General features: G+C 48.9%; 1 protein-coding gene across 6 annotated transcripts in view; it reads left to right on the top strand.

Moving 5' to 3' along the window:
- The first annotated feature begins 930 nt into the window (after positions 1-930).
- The window catches only part of LOC126943324 (leukocyte immunoglobulin-like receptor subfamily A member 3), a 54,417-nt gene continuing 35,354 nt past the window's right edge, over positions 931-19,993 (top strand). For 5 of the 6 annotated variants that reach the window (XR_007721737.1, XR_007721736.1, XR_007721738.1 and 2 more), the window contains exons 1-7: positions 931-1,056; positions 1,445-1,526; positions 1,689-1,724; positions 1,918-2,205; positions 2,353-2,655; positions 2,881-3,177; positions 3,427-3,729. Coding sequence is in view for 3 of the 6 variants with exons in the window: in XM_050771908.1 (XP_050627865.1) it covers positions 1,054-1,056; positions 1,445-1,526; positions 1,689-1,724; positions 1,918-2,205; positions 2,353-2,655; positions 2,881-3,177; positions 3,427-3,729 (1,312 nt within the window). In the remaining 3 variants the exon portion in view is untranslated. Of the gene's footprint in view, positions 1,057-1,444; positions 1,527-1,688; positions 1,725-1,917; positions 2,206-2,352; positions 2,656-2,880; positions 3,178-3,426; positions 3,730-6,149; positions 6,631-19,993 lie in introns of those variants that run through there. The other variant, XM_050771909.1, reaches the window with a different exon arrangement.

Here is a 19,993-nt window from a genome sequence, read left to right as displayed (position 1 = left end):
AAGATACATCTTCTAGACTCTTCCAATTTAGATGAGGAGTTTTGAATGACAACTCCTCTCTAACATTTCAATCTTCCTAAACATTTGAATCCGTTTCTCTATAGTAAATAAACCAAGGCAGGTCTGGCATTTTGAGTCTAATCACTTTGGGCCACCTTTGGTGGAAACCTCCACCTTAATGACCTCGTGAGGGTCCTGGGCACCTGTGGCGACCCACCTCTGACCTCCGTTATTTAATGTGGATCCATCTACACTTGGGGACTTCCATGCCTCATGACATCTACACTTGGGGACTTCCATGCCTCTTGACAGTTATGTTCTGCGTATTTCAGAAATGCTGCCTGTAGATTTCTCCATTAGGGATCTCAGATGTGAGATCTCGAGTGAACACATCAATCATCCAACGCTCTGATCCTATCATATCCCAAACACCTCATGTCCTCACCTGGTCTGGAAATGAAGCACCAAGGAGCCTCTCCCACGTCCCAGGAACCACTGACCCCACAACCATGGTGACGAGTGGGATTTGCGACAACAAGCTGCAAGGGAAGAAACTGAGGCTCAGAGATGGTTCATTACCGCCCGAGGTCACGTAGGCAGTGGATGATAACCGGTCATTGAATAAATATCAGCTCCCTCCCCCACTCCCCAAATCAAAGCTCAAACATAAGTCATTGTTCCCAAAACGTTGAACAGGGATTGAGGTGCAGAGGGAGAGCCAAGGACGCCAGGGGCACCGAGGAGGCCGGAAAGACTCAGAGGTTTGTTCCCAGGGAGGTCAGGGGTGGACGTTGTAGAAAACAAAAAGGGAGGAAGTTAACAAAAGGGGGGGATTACTATTGATTAGAAAGAAAATCTATAGTCCAAGGCCACAAAGAGGGTCACGACTTCCTCTCTTTATTCCCTGCGTTTCTCCTCTGTGCTCACTGCCACACGCAGCTCAGCCTGGGCTGCAGAGCCCGGTGTCAGGTGCGTCTCTGCTGACCTGGGTCTGCCTGCAGCGTGGACCTGCATCTTCCCTGAAGCATCTCCAGGGCCGGAGAGACGACTGCCATGGTAAGAACCCCGCAACGCTGAACCGATGGACGGGCTGAAGGAGGGAGGGAGACCCCATGGGGAGGCTCTGAGAGGGAAGAGGAGCCCACGGTCGCCCTCGCCTGAAAGGGGCTGACTCAAGAAGGCATCAGTTCTTTCTCCTGCTACATCCCAGGTCTTAGCGAGATGAAGGCAAGCCAGACAGACGGTGGCTGGGGGTCAGGAAAGACCCCATTTCTGTCTGAAATGTCTACAAAGGGGTTGGGCCTGCCCCTACCTCAGACCTAAAGAAATGACAGCCAGGTTCCAGGGGAGGGCAGTTCCACTTCCTGTGTGGCTGCAGATGACAAAACCCCATAAGAAGGACCCAGCCTCCGAGTGGCCACACCCCATGTCTCTGTCCTGCCAGCACCGAGGGCTCATCCATCTGCAGAGCAGGGCAGTGGGACGAGACGCCATGACCCCCATCCTCACGCTCCTGATCTGTCTCGGTGAGATTTGAAGAGGGAGGGGAGATTCTAACCTAGGAGGGACCTCACTGCACAGCCAAACTCTGGTGCATAAGGAGACCCCAGGGGCTCACAAAGATCCCAGGGAGGGGAGGACCTGCTCAGGTTTCAGGGGCAAATCTCTCACAGGGAACTCTCTTCCAGGGCTGAGTCTGGGCCAGAGGACCTGTGTGCAGGCAGGTGAGTCTGTCCCCAGATGTCCCAGGTCCCTTCTCCTCACTGGGGACAAGGGGCCACCCCCGTGCAGCTGGGGACAGGGAATAGCAGATCTGGCCTGACTGATGGGGGCATCTGGAGGGTCCTGGACTGGGAGCTGGAATCTGTTGGGTTGGGTAGGAAATGACTTAGAATCTGAACTCTGATTTCCTTCCAGGCACCCTCCCCAAACCCACCCTCTGGGCTGAGCCAGACTCTGTGATCACCCAGGGGAGTCCCATGACCCTCAGGTGTCAGGGGAGCCTGGAGACCCAGGAGTACCGTCTATATAGAGAAGAAAAAACAGCACCCTGGATTACACGGATCCCACAGGAGCTTGTGAAGAAGGGCCAGTTCCCCATCCCATCCACCACCTGGGAGCACACAGGGTGGTATCGCTGTATCTATAGTAACCCCACGGCAGGCTGGTCAGAGCCCAGTGACCCCCTGGAGCTGGTGGTGACAGGTGAGAGGACACTCAGGGGTCCCAGCCCCAGGCTCTGCCCTCAGGAAGGGGGCCGGCTCTCAGGGGTGTCTCCCTCTCACAGCCCAGCCCTGGGGATGATGCGGGAGGTGTGAGTCCCATTTAACACGGTGCCTCCTTCTCTCCTAGGAGCCTACAGAAAACCCACCCTCTCAGCCCTGCCCAGCCCTGTGGTGGCCTCAGGAGGGAACGTGACCCTCCAGTGTGTCTCACGGGTGGCATTTGACGGCTTCATTCTGTGTAAGGAAGGAGAAGATGAACACCCACAATGCCTGAACTCCCAGCCCCGTACCCGTGGGTCATTCCAGGCCGTCTTCTCCGTGGGCCCCGTGAGCCCGAGTCGCAGGTGGTCATACCGGTGCTATGGTTATGACTCACGCTCTCCCTATGTGTGGTCTTTACCCAGTGATCTCCTGGAGCTCCTGGTCCCAGGTGAGAAATTCACAGCATTGCCTGGAGTTCCCTGAGTCTCCAGGCAGGTGGGGAGGAGCCGCATCTCAGGGCAGCGCCAGGTGGGATGATGTTGGGACGAGAGGGCTCAGGGCTCCTGGGGCCAGAGACACAGGAAGATCAGCAGTGGTGAGGCCCAGGGGGAGAGGGAGGGTTTGTGGGGAAGCCTGAGGGTCGCTCCTGGAAACCGTGACCACCTTTTCCCAGGTGTTTCTAAGAAGCCGTCACTGTCAGTGCAGCCGGGTCCTGTCATGGCCCCCGGGGAGAAGCTGATCCTCCAGTGTGGCTCTGATGCCGGCTACAATAGATTTGCTCTGTACAAGGAGTGGGGACGTGACTTCCTCCAGCGCCCTGGCCGGCAGCCCCAGGCTGGGCTCTCTCAGGCCAACTTCCCCCTGGGCCCTGTGAGCCGCTCCTACGGGGGCCAGTACAGATGCTCCGGTGCACACAACCTCTCCTCCGAGTGGTCGGCCCCCAGTGACTCCCTGGACATCCTGATCGCAGGTGAGGAGCCCTGTGGGTTCAGTCAGAGACCCAGGCTCTGCACAGGCCCTGCTGGGGGAGCCAAGATGGTGATGGCCGGGACGAGGTGGGGGGGCACCAAGGGAGAGAGAGACAGACAGAGACAGGGGATGGGCCAGGAGGGGAAGACTCAGAGAAAACAGACAGAGAGATTAAGGGTTCCAGAGAGAGGCCTGGGAGGTATCAGCTCAGAACAAGGTGGGGCAGCCCCTCATCCATCCTTCTCTCCAGGACAGATCCGTGCCAGACCCTTCCTCTCAGTGCAGCCGGGCTCCACGGTGGCCTCAGGAGAGAACGTGACCCTGCTGTGTCAGTCACAGGGATGGATGCACACTTTCCTTCTGACCAAGGAGGGAGCAGCTGATCCCCCCCTGCGTCTAAAATCAAAGCGCCAATCTCATAAGTACCAGGCTGAATTTCCCATAAGTCCTGTGACCTCAGCCCATGCGGGGACCTACAGGTGCTACGGCTCACTCAGCTCTAACCCCTACCTGCTGACTCACCCCAGTGACCCCCTGGAGCTCCTGGTCTCAGGTGAGGGCCCTGACCCTGTCCTCTCTGAACTCAAAGGCTCAGCTCAGGCCCTGCTCCCAGCAGAGCTCTGGAACAATAATGAAGGAGGGGAGTGAAGGAGCAGGGTCTGCAGGGGAGGATCCAGCCCATGAGAGGGTGGAAATAGATGCAACCTCCCACCCCTGGCTCCCACCCCTGAAGTCTCAGTGGAGTGAAGAGTCGGGAGGGCTGGGAGGAGACGGGGGTGAACCTCAGAGGAGACGAGATTAGAATGACTGTGGAAGACGGAGGCCCCACCCGCACCCCTCCTGATGTCTCCACCTCAGAATCAGAGCCTCTGGGGGTCCCAACCTCTAAGTCCTGACTCATGGGTGACAAAAAAAACCAGCCACTCCCAAGTCAAGAGAAGTTTCTAGACTCATCTCAATGCTACCTCCAATAAGCAGGGTCTGATTTCCAGGGCAGCAGAGGGCAGGGTGGACAGTAAGGGTGTGGTCCGCGTGGCTTCCTGGTGTTCCAGGGTTGGGGCAGGTGCTCCCTCCGTGGTGGTCAGAGGGGAGGGAGGTGTCTGACGTTCGGCATTGATGAGTGGAGCAGCGGGCACTTTCCCCCTCCCCGAGCAGGATTCCCAGGAGCCATCACCTCTCATGGGGAGCCAGGGCCAGGGGCGATCATAGGCAGGTGCTTGCTCTAGGAGTCAGGTGGGAGGAGCCCGGGGAGGTGGGGCTGGGACTGTGATGGCTCAGCCTCTCCTTGGGAGGTGGAACTTCTGAAAAAGCTGGTTCTCCTCGCACCCTGGACTCCCCATCTGAATAACGGGGAGCTGCCTGGATGTGACCACCCCAAAGCCCCTTCATTTCTGACCTTCTGGGGCATCTGGGATGTGGCTCCTCCTAGACCTGCTCCCATCTCCAGCCCTCTCTGGCCTTGTCCTAATTCTCCCAATAACGGAGGCTTGTAAGGGTTAAAAAGCCAACGGAGATGGGGGCAGGTGCATGCAGTTTTACTCATCCCTCCTGGAATCTCAGCTTAGTAAGACAAAGCCACACTATTTTGAAACAACAAAGGTTTACAAAGCCCCACTGTTTTAGAATCTCCCCTCTCTCATGTAAAAGACAAAATCCCCCCAATTTTATACTGAAAGCCACTCCTGTCACAGCTCTGCATGATCCCAGGCCCCTACCCTGTCCTACAGGATGCGAGATGAGTAGAGGAAGGAGCACAGGCTGGGTCAGGAGGATTTGGGGTCCAGGCCTGACTTGGACACGGGGAAGATACTGAGCTGATGGAGGAGGAAGAGAGGCAGGCGAGATGGAGAGAGGACAGACTGATGCTCCCTTGGCCGTTCTCATTTCTCATTTCCAAGGGTCCCTGAGGATGGAGCCCCTCACTCACACCTGCGGGGTCCCTGGGCCGTCTTAGGACGGGAGAGGAGGCTGCTCGGGCCTCAGTGGGATCTGACTGTGATGAGGCTGGAGTCCGCCCTGGACCCGCTCCTTTCGAGAGAAGCACCCCAGCTGTGGGTGCCCCTCACACGGCCCCTCCTGTGCTCACCTGGAGGCCTCTGTGCTCAGGGCACCCTGAGATTAAGGAGGGGCCGTGCACCTGCTCCCTGGATGAGTTAGGCAATTATTCACAATGCATCTTGTGTGTAACTCATTTCTACTCTGAGTTTTCTATATGCACTTGCCCATTGTTACTCTCTTCTTTTCTAAACCTTTTAAAGCAATACTTGAATATGTAAATTTATAATTTTTATTTCAGTTATGTGAACCTATTATTTAAAAATTATCATACTTCTTTCATTGGGCTGTGATTTAATTTATATATTCAATGTAGACATCCATTTTTCATTAACCTCAAGTCTTCCTCCCCTACATATTAAAAATTGAGGTTTCCTTAATGAGCTTCAGAAGTGTTTGGATGTTTCAAAGCACAGTGGCCCGAGGGAAACTGACCGGGGGGCTCCGTGTGGCTCGTGAAACCCGCGGGAGGTCAGCGGGGGCTGCAGTGCAGCTCAGCCCTGGGCCCGGGTGGGTTCATGTCCAATCTTGTCCAATCACTGCATGATTCTAACATCTAAATAAACCTCTTTTATAGGAAAAGGAGGTGCTTTAAATTTGATAATTTAAATTTAAATTAGAAGAGGGCAATTTGGTAGTGAGTTAATATGAAATACAATGAATATACCCAAACCAGTAGCTTTCTCATGGGTACTTACCTCTTGTTTAAAAAATATGAAAGAATCAAATACTTCACTTATAAATTGTCAAAGGTGTTGAATAATTCTTTAAATTAAAGTGGACATAATTTTTTAAACGTCTACCCAAGACCCCCACCTCCCCTTGACAGGGAGGTTATGTAAGTTGTATATAACCTTAGGCAGAATTTGTTATATAAGTTACATCTGAATGTCTCTTCTCCTCTGTTTTGATTCTCAGGAGCAGCTGAGACCTTCAGCCCACCACAAACCAAGTCCGACTCCAAGGCCGGCGAGTGAGGAGATGCTCGCGGTGAAGACGCTGGGCGCAGAGGGTCAGGTCCTGTCAAGGGGAGCTGGGTGTCCTGGGTGGACATTTGAAGAATTATATTCATTCCAACTTAAAGAATTATTCAACACCTTTAACAACTTATAAGTGAAGTACTTTATTCTTTCATATTTTAGAAATAAAAGGTAATTATCCATGAGAAAGCTGAGTTTGAGTATATTCATTGTGTTTCGTGCTAACTCACTATCAAATGACCCCATTCTCACTGCTTTTCTATGGATCTCCTCTAATTTCCTGATAAAATTTATACAAACCACGAGACAATGGAAATTTTACTTCTTTATTTCTATATTGTGTGCCAATTTTTCTCACTTTAAATATCAACATGTATGTAACTACATCTTAAATAAATATCTAAAGCTTTATATCTATACGTATTTATGTGTGGTTATATAAGTTACATTTGAGTATGTGTGTAGGCATATCCAAGTTCATCTGATATATATTCATCCATATTCTTAATATATTTGATGGCCGGGCACGGTGACTCACGCCTGTAATCCCAGCACTTTGGGAGGCCAAGGCGGGCAGATGACCTGAGGTCAGGAGTTTGATACCAGCCTGGTAAAAGCTTGTCTCTACTAAAAATACAAAAAAAAAAATAGCTGGGCATGGTGGCACACCCCTGTAGTGCCAGCTACTCAGGAGGCTGAACCATGAGAATCACCTCATGAACCCAGGCGGCAGAGGTTGCAATGAGCAAAGAGAGCGCCACTGCACTCCAGCCTGTGCGACTGAGTGAGATTCCATCTCAATAAAAATAAAAATAGGCCTGGTGCGGTGGCTCACACCTATAATCCCAGCACTTTGGGAGGCTGAGGCAGAAGGATCATGAGGTCAAGAGTTCGAGGCCAGCCTGGCCAACATGGTGAAACTCCATCTCTACTAAAGATACAAAAAATTAGCTGTGGGTGGTGGCACGCACCTGTCATCCCAGCTACTTGGGACGCTGGGGGCAGGAGAATTGCTTGAACCTGGGAGGCGGAGGTTGCAGTGAGCTGAGATCATGCCACTGCACTCCAGCCTGGGAAACAGAGAGGGACTCCATCTCAATAAATAAGTAAGTAAATAAATAAAAAGATATTTTGTGTGGTGGGAGTTTACATGTTTGTTACTGGTCTAGATTCACCTAGATTCGCACTTTGTAAAAGCAGAAATACTGATTTATGAACCTCTAATAGCACCACTATTTAGCAGACAGATGTTTGTGCATGGGGATGGAGGGGAAGGTATCATTCTAGGTTTTCCTGACTATATGAAGAATTAGTTAGATTAATTGGACATTGAAAACCCAGGTGAAGTGGCTGAGGGCATGAAGGGAAGGCAGCCCCAGACTTTCACCCCTTTCTGCTTCTGACATTGAGGTGCCCCTGAGGACCAACCCCTCATGCACGGAGCCTGGGTCCTCAGCTGGTGGATCCGTGAAACTCTCATCTCCGGGGGAACTGGCTCATGTGCTCCTGTGTCCCAGGCTGCACCGACAGCACACAGGGCTCAGTGATTTCTGTACTGGGGACACTTTCCTTGCAGATCCTGAGCCCTTGGGGTACAGGAAAACTCTCCCAAATGACTCAAGAGCAATGTTTGGATTTGTAGAACACAGGAAAGCTGAAATAGTTCCATGAGGAGACTGGAGGAAACCCTGCTACAGAGGAAGGGTTTACTGAGGAACTCACTAGAACTCGTGTCAGAAGACAGGGGAAGATAAGAATGCAGAGCCTAGGAGAGAGGCTGGCTCAGGGTACTTCTCCTTTGTTTTGATCCTCAGGAGCAGCTGAGACCCTCAGCCCATCACAAAACAATTCAGACCCCAAGACTGGTGAGTGAGGAGATGCTTTCAGTTATGGGGCTGGCACAGAGGGTCAGGTCCTGTGAAGGGGAGGTGGGTGCCCTGGGTGGACATCCAGAGGTACTGGGCGTTGCTGATCTGCCCTGACCTCTGCGGCCTCTTTGTCCACCATCTCCCACCTCATTCCCCCAGGATTACACACTGGAGAATCTCATCCGCATGGGCATGGCTGGCTTGATCCTGGTGGTCCTCGGGATTCTGTTATTTGAGGCTCAGCACAGCCAGAGAAGCCCCTAAAATGCAGCCGGGAGGTGAACAGCAGAGAGGACAATGCACCCCTCAGAGTGGGAGCCTTGGGAATAGATCTGGTGATCCCAGGAGGTTCCGGGAGACAATTTAGGGCCAATGCTATCTGGACTGTCTGCCGATCATTTCCAGAAGGAGGAATCAGTGTTGGATTGCAGAGACATTTTCCGGCGTCTAACATGTGATACCTTTCCTCTCTATTAATGTTGACTTCCCTTGGTTGGATCCCCTTCTTTTCCCACCCCCAGACATGAGGCTACATCCCACACGGCAGCGTTGGGTCCACAGCTCTGCACACCTGCGTGCTCTGGTCCATGGCGCATAACACAGTCTTCTTTATTCCTCATTGCCACACTCCCTGGTGTGCTTTACTGAGCCTCCATCTCTTCAGTTTAGAGTTCCAAACACGCTTCAGTAACTAAATCAATGGGGGAAATATCGGATTTCCACCAGGAAAAGATAAATCCACCCTGATGCCCTGACACCCTCTCTGAACCCTGTGAGCCCTTCCCTCCTTCTCAGATGCTACCTGTGCAGCTTCTCCTCAGATCATTGTGTAACCATCACTGCCATCCTGTTCCACACATTGTCATCACCCTACACCGAGTCAGCAGCCATCCCCCATTCCTTCCTCCCTCCAGCACCTGCTAACCACGAGTGTGCTTTCTGTCTCTATGGCTTTGCCTATTCTTGCTGAAAACATTTCAATCTGCCTATGATCTGTGAGCTCCTCACTCCGAGACTCCCTGCCTTTCCAGGAAGAACCAAAGTACCCCATGTCAAAAGCAATGATAGGCGTTTGCAGTGCGTTGGTGATCCACGAAAGGAAAATCACAGAAGTAGAATAGAAATCCAGCTGCAGACAAGACCTCAGGTCAATGAATCTTGTCAAGCAGTTGAACTGTTTCTTTCTACTCACCTAGGACAGTCAGACAGAAGTATGCAAAAGGACTGGGGCTGATTCTTTTCTGAATTGTCCCAAAACAGCAAGAGAACTTGAGTCCTAGCACTAAAGAGTCAACATGTCTAGGTCAAAGACCACTGTTGTGTTTGAAGGATGTAAAACTCTGCTGCATAGAATAGAATGTTTGGAGGGAGGAACGTGAGAAACATGAGGGACCGAATATTCCCCATCTACCCTCTAGAATAAAGAAATCTTATCATTCGCCACCTACCCTCTAGAGCAAAGAAATCTTATCATTCACCATCAACCCTCTAGAGTAAAGAAACCTTGTCATTCACCATCTACCTTCTAGAGTAAAGAAATCTTATCATTTGCCACCTGCCCTCTAGAATAAACAAATCTTACCATTCGCCACCTACCCTCTAGAAGAAAACTTATCATTCGCCATCTACCCTCTAGAATAAACAAATGTTATCATTCACCATCTACCCTCTAGAATAAAGAAATCTTATCATTCACCATCTACCCTCTAGAATAAAGAAATCTCATCATTCACCATCTACCCTCTAGAATAAAGAAATCTTATCATTCACCATCTACCCTCTAGAATAGAGAAATCTTATCATTCACCATCTACCCTCTAGAATAAAGAAATCTTATCATTCACCATCTACCCTCTAGAATAAAGAAATCTTATCATTCACCATCTATCCTCTAGAATAAAGAAATCTTATCATTTGCCATCTACCCTCTAGAATAAAGAAATCTCATCATTCACCATCTACCCTCTAGAGTAAATAAATGTTATCATTTGCCATCTACCTTCTAGAGTAAAGAAATCTTATCATTTGCCATCTACCCTCTAGAATAAAGAAATCTTATCATTCGCCATCTACCCTCTAGAACAAAGAAATCTCATCATTCACCATCTACCCTCTAGAATAAAGAAATCTCATCATTCACCATCTACCTTCTAGAATAAAGAAATCTTATTAAGGACATTTTCAACGTTATGTTCATATCCATAACAATATGAATGGTTACAATATTAGGTTTTATCTATACAGCATCTTCCAAGTTCTAGTTTGGTTGTGCCAGGCCAAACATTTGAGCCAGATTTCAGCAAGATCAAGCAAGAGACTCTAGCGTCTATCGCTGATGACCTTCCCACCATACCAGGCCGCCAGCCTTTTCCATGGACCCCCGCGTGTGCCTCCTGACTCTCGGGTGCGAATCCTGTGAACACACTGACCTCCGCCTTCTACATGACTGACCAGCACTATGAAATCTGCACAAATATGAATAAGAAATATACTGTCCCCACATTCCCTAAAATAAAACTGGGTCCTCACCCAAGGGCTTTTGCTGGATTATACTAGTAAAAGGCAGGTCTTACAACACACATTCCACAGACTCACATCTCAGAGAAGATTCCTTCCGGGCCCTGAACAGGCTCAGGGCCCTGAACACACTGCTCTACTCTCAGGGCTCGGAGATACTCTGTATGTGGGTCTTCACCCCATCCAGGAGCCCTAATTCCTTCTTCCTCAGTTTTTCACACAGTAATTTTTCCCAGGACTGCCGTCTACTTTCCTCTGCCAGAAATTCCTCACTGGTTCCACGGCAATCTCCTCAGGGCTTCCATTTCATAAAATGGAAACGGAATTCTTCATATACCACAAAAAGGAAAATAATCATCCAAACACTATAAAATACAAACATCCATCTAGCAAAATATTTCTTAGTACATCGTGAATTCAAATACATATCATACAAAATGACTGAGGATTTTATTAATTTTGAGCAATAGTGAGGTTTTCTCATAGTATCTTTTGATTGTTGACTGCAAATTGAATAACAATTGTGTCTGGGAATATAATGTGTAAGACAGCCATGTAGAAAGAGTTTTTTTCCTTTTTTGTCTACTAAATACTTAATATTTTATGTGCAATGCCTGCCTTAAATATGGGCATTTCCTCCTTTGAGATATGTGTTCATAAATGTACACACATATATACACTCACACACACATGTATATACTGTACAGTAGCATCTACACATACGGTGTATACACACATAGTGTGTTTTTATGTGATATGTGAGTAATACACACATAACACTTAGACTAAGTGTATGTATCCTATATATCCAAATATATGTGGATTCTTTGTTCTATACAAACTTTATAATATTTCTCTATACATCTACACACATATATAATGTGTGTATATATAGTATTTGTACTATATATAGTATATGTACATGATAGGTAAATATATACACATATTAACATATATATGTATACACACATATCAGAATCAGAATTCGTCTATACAAGTCCCATAACATGTGTAACTAGAATGTTTTACCATATGTATGTAATTGAGATTGAACATTAATGTGTACACTTTACTCATTAATTTTTTCTCTTAACCTATCAGGTCTTGATAAACATTTGTTTGAATCACCAAATAAATATAACTTTATGTTGTATAATTTCAAGAACCTATGGTTAGATGAATGAAGGTTTACATACCTTTGGCCAGGTGCGGCGGCTCACGCCTGTAATCCCAGCACTTTGGGAGGCCGAGGAGGGCAGATCACGAGGTCAGGAGTTCGAGACCATCCTGGCTAACATGGTGAAATCCCGTCTCTACAAAAAAATACAAAAAATCAGCCAGGCATGGTGACAGGAACCTGTAGTCCCAGCTACTCGGGAGGCTGAGGCGGGAGAATGGCGTGAACGTGGGAGGCAGAGCTTGCGGTGAGCCAAGATCTCGAAGCTGCACTCCAGCCTGGGCAACAGAGTGAGACTCCGTCTCAAAAAAAAAAAAAAAAAGTTTACATGCCTTTTGTCATCTTTAATACCTTCTTTAAAAAAATAAATGAAGATTAGTCTCACTATGTTGCCCTGGCCGGTCTTGAACTCCTGGGCTCAAGTGATCCTCCCACCTCAGCCTGCAAAAACCCTTCATGCCCAGCTCTTACATCTTCATTAAAACACAAAATTTTAGTTTTTATTTCTGAAAGTTTTTGTATCATGTTACATTTTATTGGGTATTAATATTTCCAATAGATATTTTAATAGCATACCTTTCTTCACTTACCGATTGTAAATTATCATTTTATTTTGGATGGTACTGTTGTGTTTCATGCCTAGGTGTTATTGGGGGTACTGAGCTATTTAACTCATCCTTCAGTGGGTGAATTACTCTTTTACGTACAGGGTAAAAAAATGAATAGTTTGGAATAACTTCGCCTATTTAGTTAAGTATTCATTCAATTATATATTTTCGAATGAAGATTCATTTATCCTCGCCTTTAGAGAAGACAGGTTCTAATTCCCCCGTAGCCGAACTCTGAGTACTGATATGTGTACATGCACATGTACTCATACGTGTGTGCTCCCGTGTGGTTGCATTCGTGTGTGCATGTGTGTGTGTGTGTGTGATTTTCAAATACTAGACTGTTTCCCACTTTCATCACTGTGGCATCTCATATTCTACGTTTTGGAGTCATTGACCTTTTTTTTTTTTTTTTTTTTGAGACGGAGTCTCGCTCTGTCGCCCAGGCTGGAGTGAGCGGCGCGATCTCGGCTCACTGCAAGCTCCTCCTCCCGGGTTCACACCGTTCTCCTGCCTCAGCCTCCGAGTAGCTGGGACTACAGGCGCCCGCCACCACGCCCAGCTAATTTTTTCTATTTTTAGTAGAGACGGGGTTTCACCGTGTTAGCCAGGATGGTCTCCATCTCCTGACCTTGTGATCCACCCGCCTTGGCCTCCCAAAGTGCTAGGATTACAGGCGTGAGCCACCGCGCCCGGCCTATATTTTTTAATTTACTCCTATTTTTCAGTTTCTCATGATAGGTCAAGATTTGCATTTTGGCCGGGCGCGGTGGCTCACGCCTGTAATCCCAGCACTTTGGGAGGCTGAGGCAGGTGGATCACCTGAGGTCAGGAGTTCAAGACCAGCCTGGCCAACATGGCGAAACCCCGTCTCTACTATAATACAAAAATTAGCCGGGTGTGGTGGTGCGTGCTTGTAGTCCCAGCTACTCGGGAGGCTGAGGCAGGAGAATCGCTTGAACCCGGGAGGCGCAGGTTGCCATCAGCCAAGATTGCGCCACTGCACTCCAGCCTGGGGGACAGAATGAGACTCCATCTCAGAAATGATTTGCATTTCATGCTTAAATGCATGCACCCTGGTGACTTAATTGCTTCCTCCCTAATGACCCCTAATGGCACCAGACACAAATGCTCTGTCAGTTTTAATTTTCTCTTTAACGTAGGTCTTCTCCTTCTGACCAGCTTTCATTTCCCATTTTCTGCACATGACTGTGATAATTGGGGTGTTGATGAAATATTATGAGAAGCATCTCTCAAGGGCAGGAACAAACGGGCACTCCTGAGTGCAAACCTCAATCACAGGCCTTGATGGTGGGCGCCAGCATCCCCTCACGCCCCCACCTCTCCTGTCTTCACCTGCTCTGGAAATTACCCATGGCTGAGCCCCCTGCAGTCCCCAGGCACCAATGACCCAGCTCCCCTGTGAGGAATGGAGTTCATGACAGGCTCCAAATGAGGAAACTGAGGCTCAGAGATGGGAAGTTACTGCCCAAGGTCACACAGGCAAGGGGTAACACATGAATATTTAAATAAAGACGAGATTTCCCCTCAAATCAGAGTGCTAACCCTATGTATTGTCCCACAACCTTGAACGCAGGAGCGCAGGATGGGAACAGGAGTGTTTGAAAGAAAGGGGGGCACCAAGAAGGCAGAGTCAGGCCAATGTTTCCAGGGAGACGGGGGCGGATGACCGTTGCGATGAGTAAATGAGAAGTTCGTGAAGGGAACTTTTTTGCATAGAGAAAACCCACACTCCAGTTCTGGGAAAAGGGTCACGATTCCTTCCCTTGTGTCCCTGTATTTCCGCTTTCTGCTCATTGCCACAGTGAAACTCAACTGGAACTGCACAGCCAGATGTGAGAGGAGTCTCTGCTGATCTGAGTCTGCCCTGCAGCCTGAATTTGCATCTTCCCTGAAGCTTCCCCAGGACTGGTGAGAAGACTGGCCGCGGTAAGTTCCCCACAAGGGTGTGTTTACAGGTGACCTGAAGGAGAGAGTGGGACCCCACGGAGAGGCTCTGAGAGGAAGGAAGAACCCTCCGTTGCCTTCACCTCGAAGGGACCAACTCAGGAAGGCACCATGTCCATTTGCAGCTACATCCTGGCCCTCAGTGAGATGAGGACCGGTCGGGCAGACAGCGAACGGAGATCAGGAGAGATGCCTTGTGTGTCTGAAATATCAGCAGAAAGCCCGGTGCCTGTCTCAAAGGATGGTTCAATATACGTGACTCACGACATAAACTAAGAACAAAAAACATACGATCATCTCAATAGAGGCAGATAAAGCCTTCAAGAAAGTCCAAGCCCTGGGAAAACAAGAGCCAGGCTTGTGGTGGGGTCCGGGACAGTTCACCACCCGTGGAGATGCTGGTGGGAAAATCCAGTAAGTGGGAGAACATTGCTTCTATGTGCCCAGGCCCTGTGTGTCTCTGTCCAGTGGGCACCGTGGTCTTATCCACCCGCACAGCCAGGGCCAGTAGGAGGAGACGCCATGACTCTCACGCCCATGGCCATGGTTCACTTCACTGAGATTTGACGAGGGGAATGGGAGATTCCAGTATGAGAGGGACCTTGCCCCACAGGTAGGCCAGTAGGAGACCCCAGGGAATTACGGAGGATCCCATTCCCATTTTCCTGGGAAAAAGTTTTCATTTCTCCCTATTCAATTTGATATTGACTGTGGGTTTGTCATGCCAGGGCTCTTATTATTTTGAGGTATGTTTCTTTCACGCCTTGTCTGTTGAGTGATTTTATAATGAAGGGATGTTGGACTTTCTTGAATGCTTTATCTGCATCTATTGAGATGATCATATGCTTTCTGTTCTTAGTTTATTTCATGAGTCATCTTTATTGACTTGCATATATTGAGCCATCCTTTCATCCCTGGAATCAAGCCAACTTGAGCATGATGAATTATGTTTTTGATACACTGTTAGATTCCGTTTGCTAGTATTTTCTTGAGGATTTTTGCATCTGTGTTCCTCAGGTTTCTTGGCCTATTATTTTTCTGTTGGATCCTTGTGTGATTTTGCTATCCAGATGATACTGATTTTGTAGAATGAACTAGCAAAGAATGCCACAAGCTTTTTGAAATACTTTCGGTATGATTGGCACCAGCTCTTCTTCGTACATATGGCAAAGTTCAACCGTGAATCCATCTGTTCCTGGGCCTTTTTGCTGGAAGACTTTTTAGTACTGATCCTTTTTCATTGGTCGTTATTGGTCTGTTTAGGGTTTCTATTTTTTGCCTGTGCGATCTTGGGAAGCTATATGTGTCTAGGAATTCATCCATTTCTCTAGGTTTTCTAGTTTATGTGCATAAAGCTGTTCCTAGTAGTCTCTGATGATCGTTTGTATTTCTGTGGTGTTGGTTGTACTGTCAACTTGATCATTTCTGATTGTACTTATTTAAATCTCCTTTTTTTGGTTAGTGTAGTCAGCCATCTCTCAATTTTATTTAGACTTTTAAAAAACCAACATTCTTTCACTGATTCTTTGTGATGTTTTTGTCTCCGTCTCATTCTTTACCTGTCCTGTCTGAGTTTCCATTATTTTCAGCGTCCATCGCTAGAGAGCTAGTGCGATCCTTTGGTGGTGCCACAATATTCAGATTTTTCACGGCGTCAGAATCCTTGCACGGATTCCTTCTCATCTGGAGAGGCTGCCACTTACTCTCTTTGAATTTATTTTCATCTGGATGGGATTTCTTTTGCGCATTTTCCCCCCGGCCCCGCGGGGAGCGTGACTGCAGAGCATGCTGGGAAGAGTCTTTTGGCTTTTTCCCATAGCCTTGGGCGCTTCTGCAGCACGGTTTGTGTTGGGCTGTTCAGTTCAAATCGCAGGCCGGGAGCTGGTGCTTAAGGGTAAGAGCCACCCTCAGCACAAGCAGGTGCATATGGACCTGGCGTGTTTCCTGTGAGGTGCTGTCTGTCATTTCAGGGGAAGGGCTGGACCGTGGAGTGTCTGGAGCCCGGAGCTTCCTGTTCCAATGGGGTGAGGGAACACAGCGGGGCAGAGCTGGAACCCCTGGCTTGCCCACAAATGTCCTAACGATGAGTGCAGGCACCAGTCCTGATGGACGTGGCTGGGGCAGCGCCTGGTGAAATGCCCTGAGGTCTCTGCGGGGGATAAAGGAGCTACATCTGCTTCCAGTCCCATAGGGAGGAATATTGTCTGTTTCCCTATCACACCCCTGCTCCAGGGCTCGTGAGTCTCAGTTCAGACACACACTGTTGTCACTCCCCAGGCCACGGTGTGGCTGGGAGCCATGGGAAACACCTGCCTTGCCACTCTCTGCAGACATGGTTCCAAGGCAGAGCCTCCTCCCTCAGCCCAGTGCAGACCCTGAACGGCTGTCTGTTGTCCGACGTGGCAGCTGCTTCATGTAGGTGGGATGTGGGGGGTTCTGCGTCTCTGGATGGGAGAGTGGACGTCAGTTGTGGTGGTGTTACCGGCTGGGTGGGCCCGACCTCAGGCCCTGGGGTGACTGGTCAGGTGCCAGCAGAGTAGGAAAGGGCAGGCAGTTCCCGGATTGCAGGCCCCTAGGTGGCCGGCTGGACAGTGTGTGCGAGTCCTGTAGGAGCTTGACTGGGTTTCGGCTGTTCCAGGCTTCAGGTGCTGGCTGTGATGGGGAGGGCTGGGCTGGTCCCCAGGTCACAGGCAGAATTCTCAGGCGGGACAGGCAGAAGGCTGAGGTGGTAGAGCCCGTGGGCAGATCACAGGCCTGTGGGGACTGGGCTCTCAGAAGGGCTGGAGGCTGCAGCTGAAATGTCCAGGTGGGGGCAGGGTGGCTGTGCTGTGGGCCTGTCACTAGGGAGGGCAGGGCCCCTTGGCTGGGGCACTGGAGACTGGCAGCTGTGGGGCACAGGGCCCGCTCACACTGCCCACCTGAAAAAGTGGCACTCGGTTTTGCTGTTGGGGACATGCAAAAGTGCCAGGCCTCCCCACACCCTCCCTGAGCCTGGGGCAGCCTAGGGGCAGAGGCAGAGGTGGCAGTGACTGCAAAGGGCTTGTCAGGGGTCTCTGAGCATTGGGCTTTCAGAGGGCACCAAGCCGGGGCCACGGTATTCAGGTGGGGGTAGGACGGGTGCACTGGGGCCCTGCAGCTGGCAAGCCCGATTTAGCAGGAAGGAAGCCCCACTTAGCAGGAAGGAAGCCCCACTTATCAGGAAGGAAGCCCCCTTAGCAGGAAGGAAGCCCCATTTAGCAGGAAGGAAGCCCCATTTAGCAGGAAGGAAGCCCCATTTAACAGGAAGGAAGCCCCATTTAGCAGGAAGGAAGCCCCATTTAACAGGAAGGACGCCCAATTTAACAGGAAGGAAGCCCAATTTAGCAGGACACAACAGAGGTGGGGAGCTGTGTGGTGCTCAGCTTCGCTGTTCCTGTGCCCCAGCTGTCATATTGATTCTGGGGCCCACAGAGGTGCCTGGCCTCCTCCCTCCTTGCTAAGGCAGTGGCAGCTGGACCCAGGCTGCTCAGGGATCAGAAGCCTGTGGGACTCCACGTGGGCTCCAGAGGTGCCTCTGCACCATCTCCAGGAACTCCCTGTGTGCCTCTGCAGGCCAAGGGGGGTCAGGGGCTCTCCTGTGACCAGAATTGTAAAGGGCCAAGGCAGGGGTGTGGATCCCAGGGGCCTCATACCCACTCACCCTTTCCCTTTGTTAAGGAGCCTCTCACTCACCCCTTCCCCTTGTTAGGAGGCCTCTCACTCACTCACCCCTTCCCCATGCTAGAGAATCTCTCACTCACTCACCCTTTCCCCGTGTTAGGGAATCTCTCACTCTCTCACCCCTTCCCCATGTTAGGAGCCTCTCCTGGCTCCCACCTTTTCTCTTCTCTTCTCTACGTGTCCTCATGGTTCTCAGGTGAACCCCAGCATCCTCTTGGAAGATCCACTTGACCTGTTGTTATTTACTTGCCATTTTGGGTCCTCTTGGTGAGCAGGCAGACTCCAGCCCTTTCCATTCAGCCAACTGGAACTTCAACCCCCAGTCATTTTCTTGTCACTTTTTACTCTTGGGAAATCCAGTCCCAACGTGCTTGTCTTTCATTTGAGAATAATTTTCATTTTCTCCAGTAATTTTAAAATTACTTTGTATCTATTCTAGGTATTGTTTGCTCTATCATAGTTAAGACATTAATGTTATTTATGAGTTTATGCACATTAAACTCATGTTCTTTCTTCATTTCTGTAAAAATGTCAACTTATTTCTTTGCAAGTATTTACTAACATATTCCTTATTTCCCTCATTCTGAAAGTGTGATCTATAGAGAGATATCTGTTTCCTCTTCTCATTCCATTTCTTGTGTGCATTAATTATCTTTTCTATTTTTTTATTTCTAGTTTTTCTCTGATGACTAATGAAAAATTTTAATAAATATTCTACACCAATACAATGTTTATTGTTTCAGCTGTGTCTCATTCTTGATGAAATTATTTCTAACTGTGTTAATATAATTTACTATTTTTCACATCACAATAGCTTCCTAATTCATTTCTATAGTTGCCTGTTTTTTCTCTAATGGACTGTTTGATTTTTATTCCTCGGGGGTGGGTTTTTCTCCCAACACACATGATCTTCCATACAGGGTTTCTCCCAGGACTGACTCAGGAATGAAAACTGATGAGGGCATTCCTGTAGCCACTCCTGCCCTGCAGTGTCCACACTCCCAAGTTTTGAATCAGTTCCGTGTTATGCCCAGCATGGCGAGGTCCATGTGACCTTCACACTCAAGTGCCAGATACGCCCGGTCCAACAATGATAAAGCAAGTCTGTGTCGTGTGCACCCAGGAAGGTGGCTCAGTGTTGAGTGTGGCCTGGGTCACTGAGTTATCCCAGGGTCTGTCCACAAACACAAAAGACGGAGAGCCACAGTCTCTAAGGTCCCACAGTTTCCTCCACTTTTTTCCTTGTTCTGAGAGAGAGAGAAAGTGCCACGACTGCTCTGTGGGTTGGACAGATGCCTGTTTCCACCTGCAGGCTGGAACCCAAGCGGAGGTCTTGAGCATCCCCAAGTACTCATAAAGCACTTTAGGTTGTTTCTAGAAAACACTGAAAAATTAACCCTTTTGCTAAAAATATAGAAACGAGCCCTCCCCTCAACCAAATTCCTGAAACTCTCAGGTTAAACTTCGTAACCCAGTGCCTTCACTGCAGACACCCAATAGGAAAGTCACAGGTGCAAGGATGAGATGACTTTGGTCAAACTCACACCCCACAGGGCCAGAAAGGCCTGAAGGAGAAGACGCTCATGCTTCCAGGTCTCAGATAAGAACTGTTTCTAAGGACTTAAAAAAAAAAACCCACAAGAAACACTTCCATGTCCTTCACCCCTCTCCTGCTTTGACAAGGTTTATCACTAGCTATTCTTTAGGATGTCAGGAATTCAGGTAAGATGCTCTCGAGAGAACACTTGCCCAGCAATGGCATCTCCTCCAATGGACTGACAGCAACTCTGGCTTTGAACCTCTGGAACCAGAGAACTCTGTTTCTAGGCAGCTGTCAGCCTCTCCCTTGTTGCTGATAAGAACTTCCTTTACCTCTCTAGGTACAGAGAGCTCTCTCTACAGTGCTTTTCCTCTACTCTCACATCACAGGAATCATCAACACAGA

Source organism: Macaca thibetana, chromosome 19 (genome assembly GCF_024542745.1).
Source record: "Macaca thibetana thibetana isolate TM-01 chromosome 19, ASM2454274v1, whole genome shotgun sequence".
Lineage (NCBI taxonomy): Eukaryota > Metazoa > Chordata > Mammalia > Primates > Cercopithecidae > Macaca > Macaca thibetana.
This window is presented reverse-complemented; position numbering and strand designations above follow the sequence as displayed.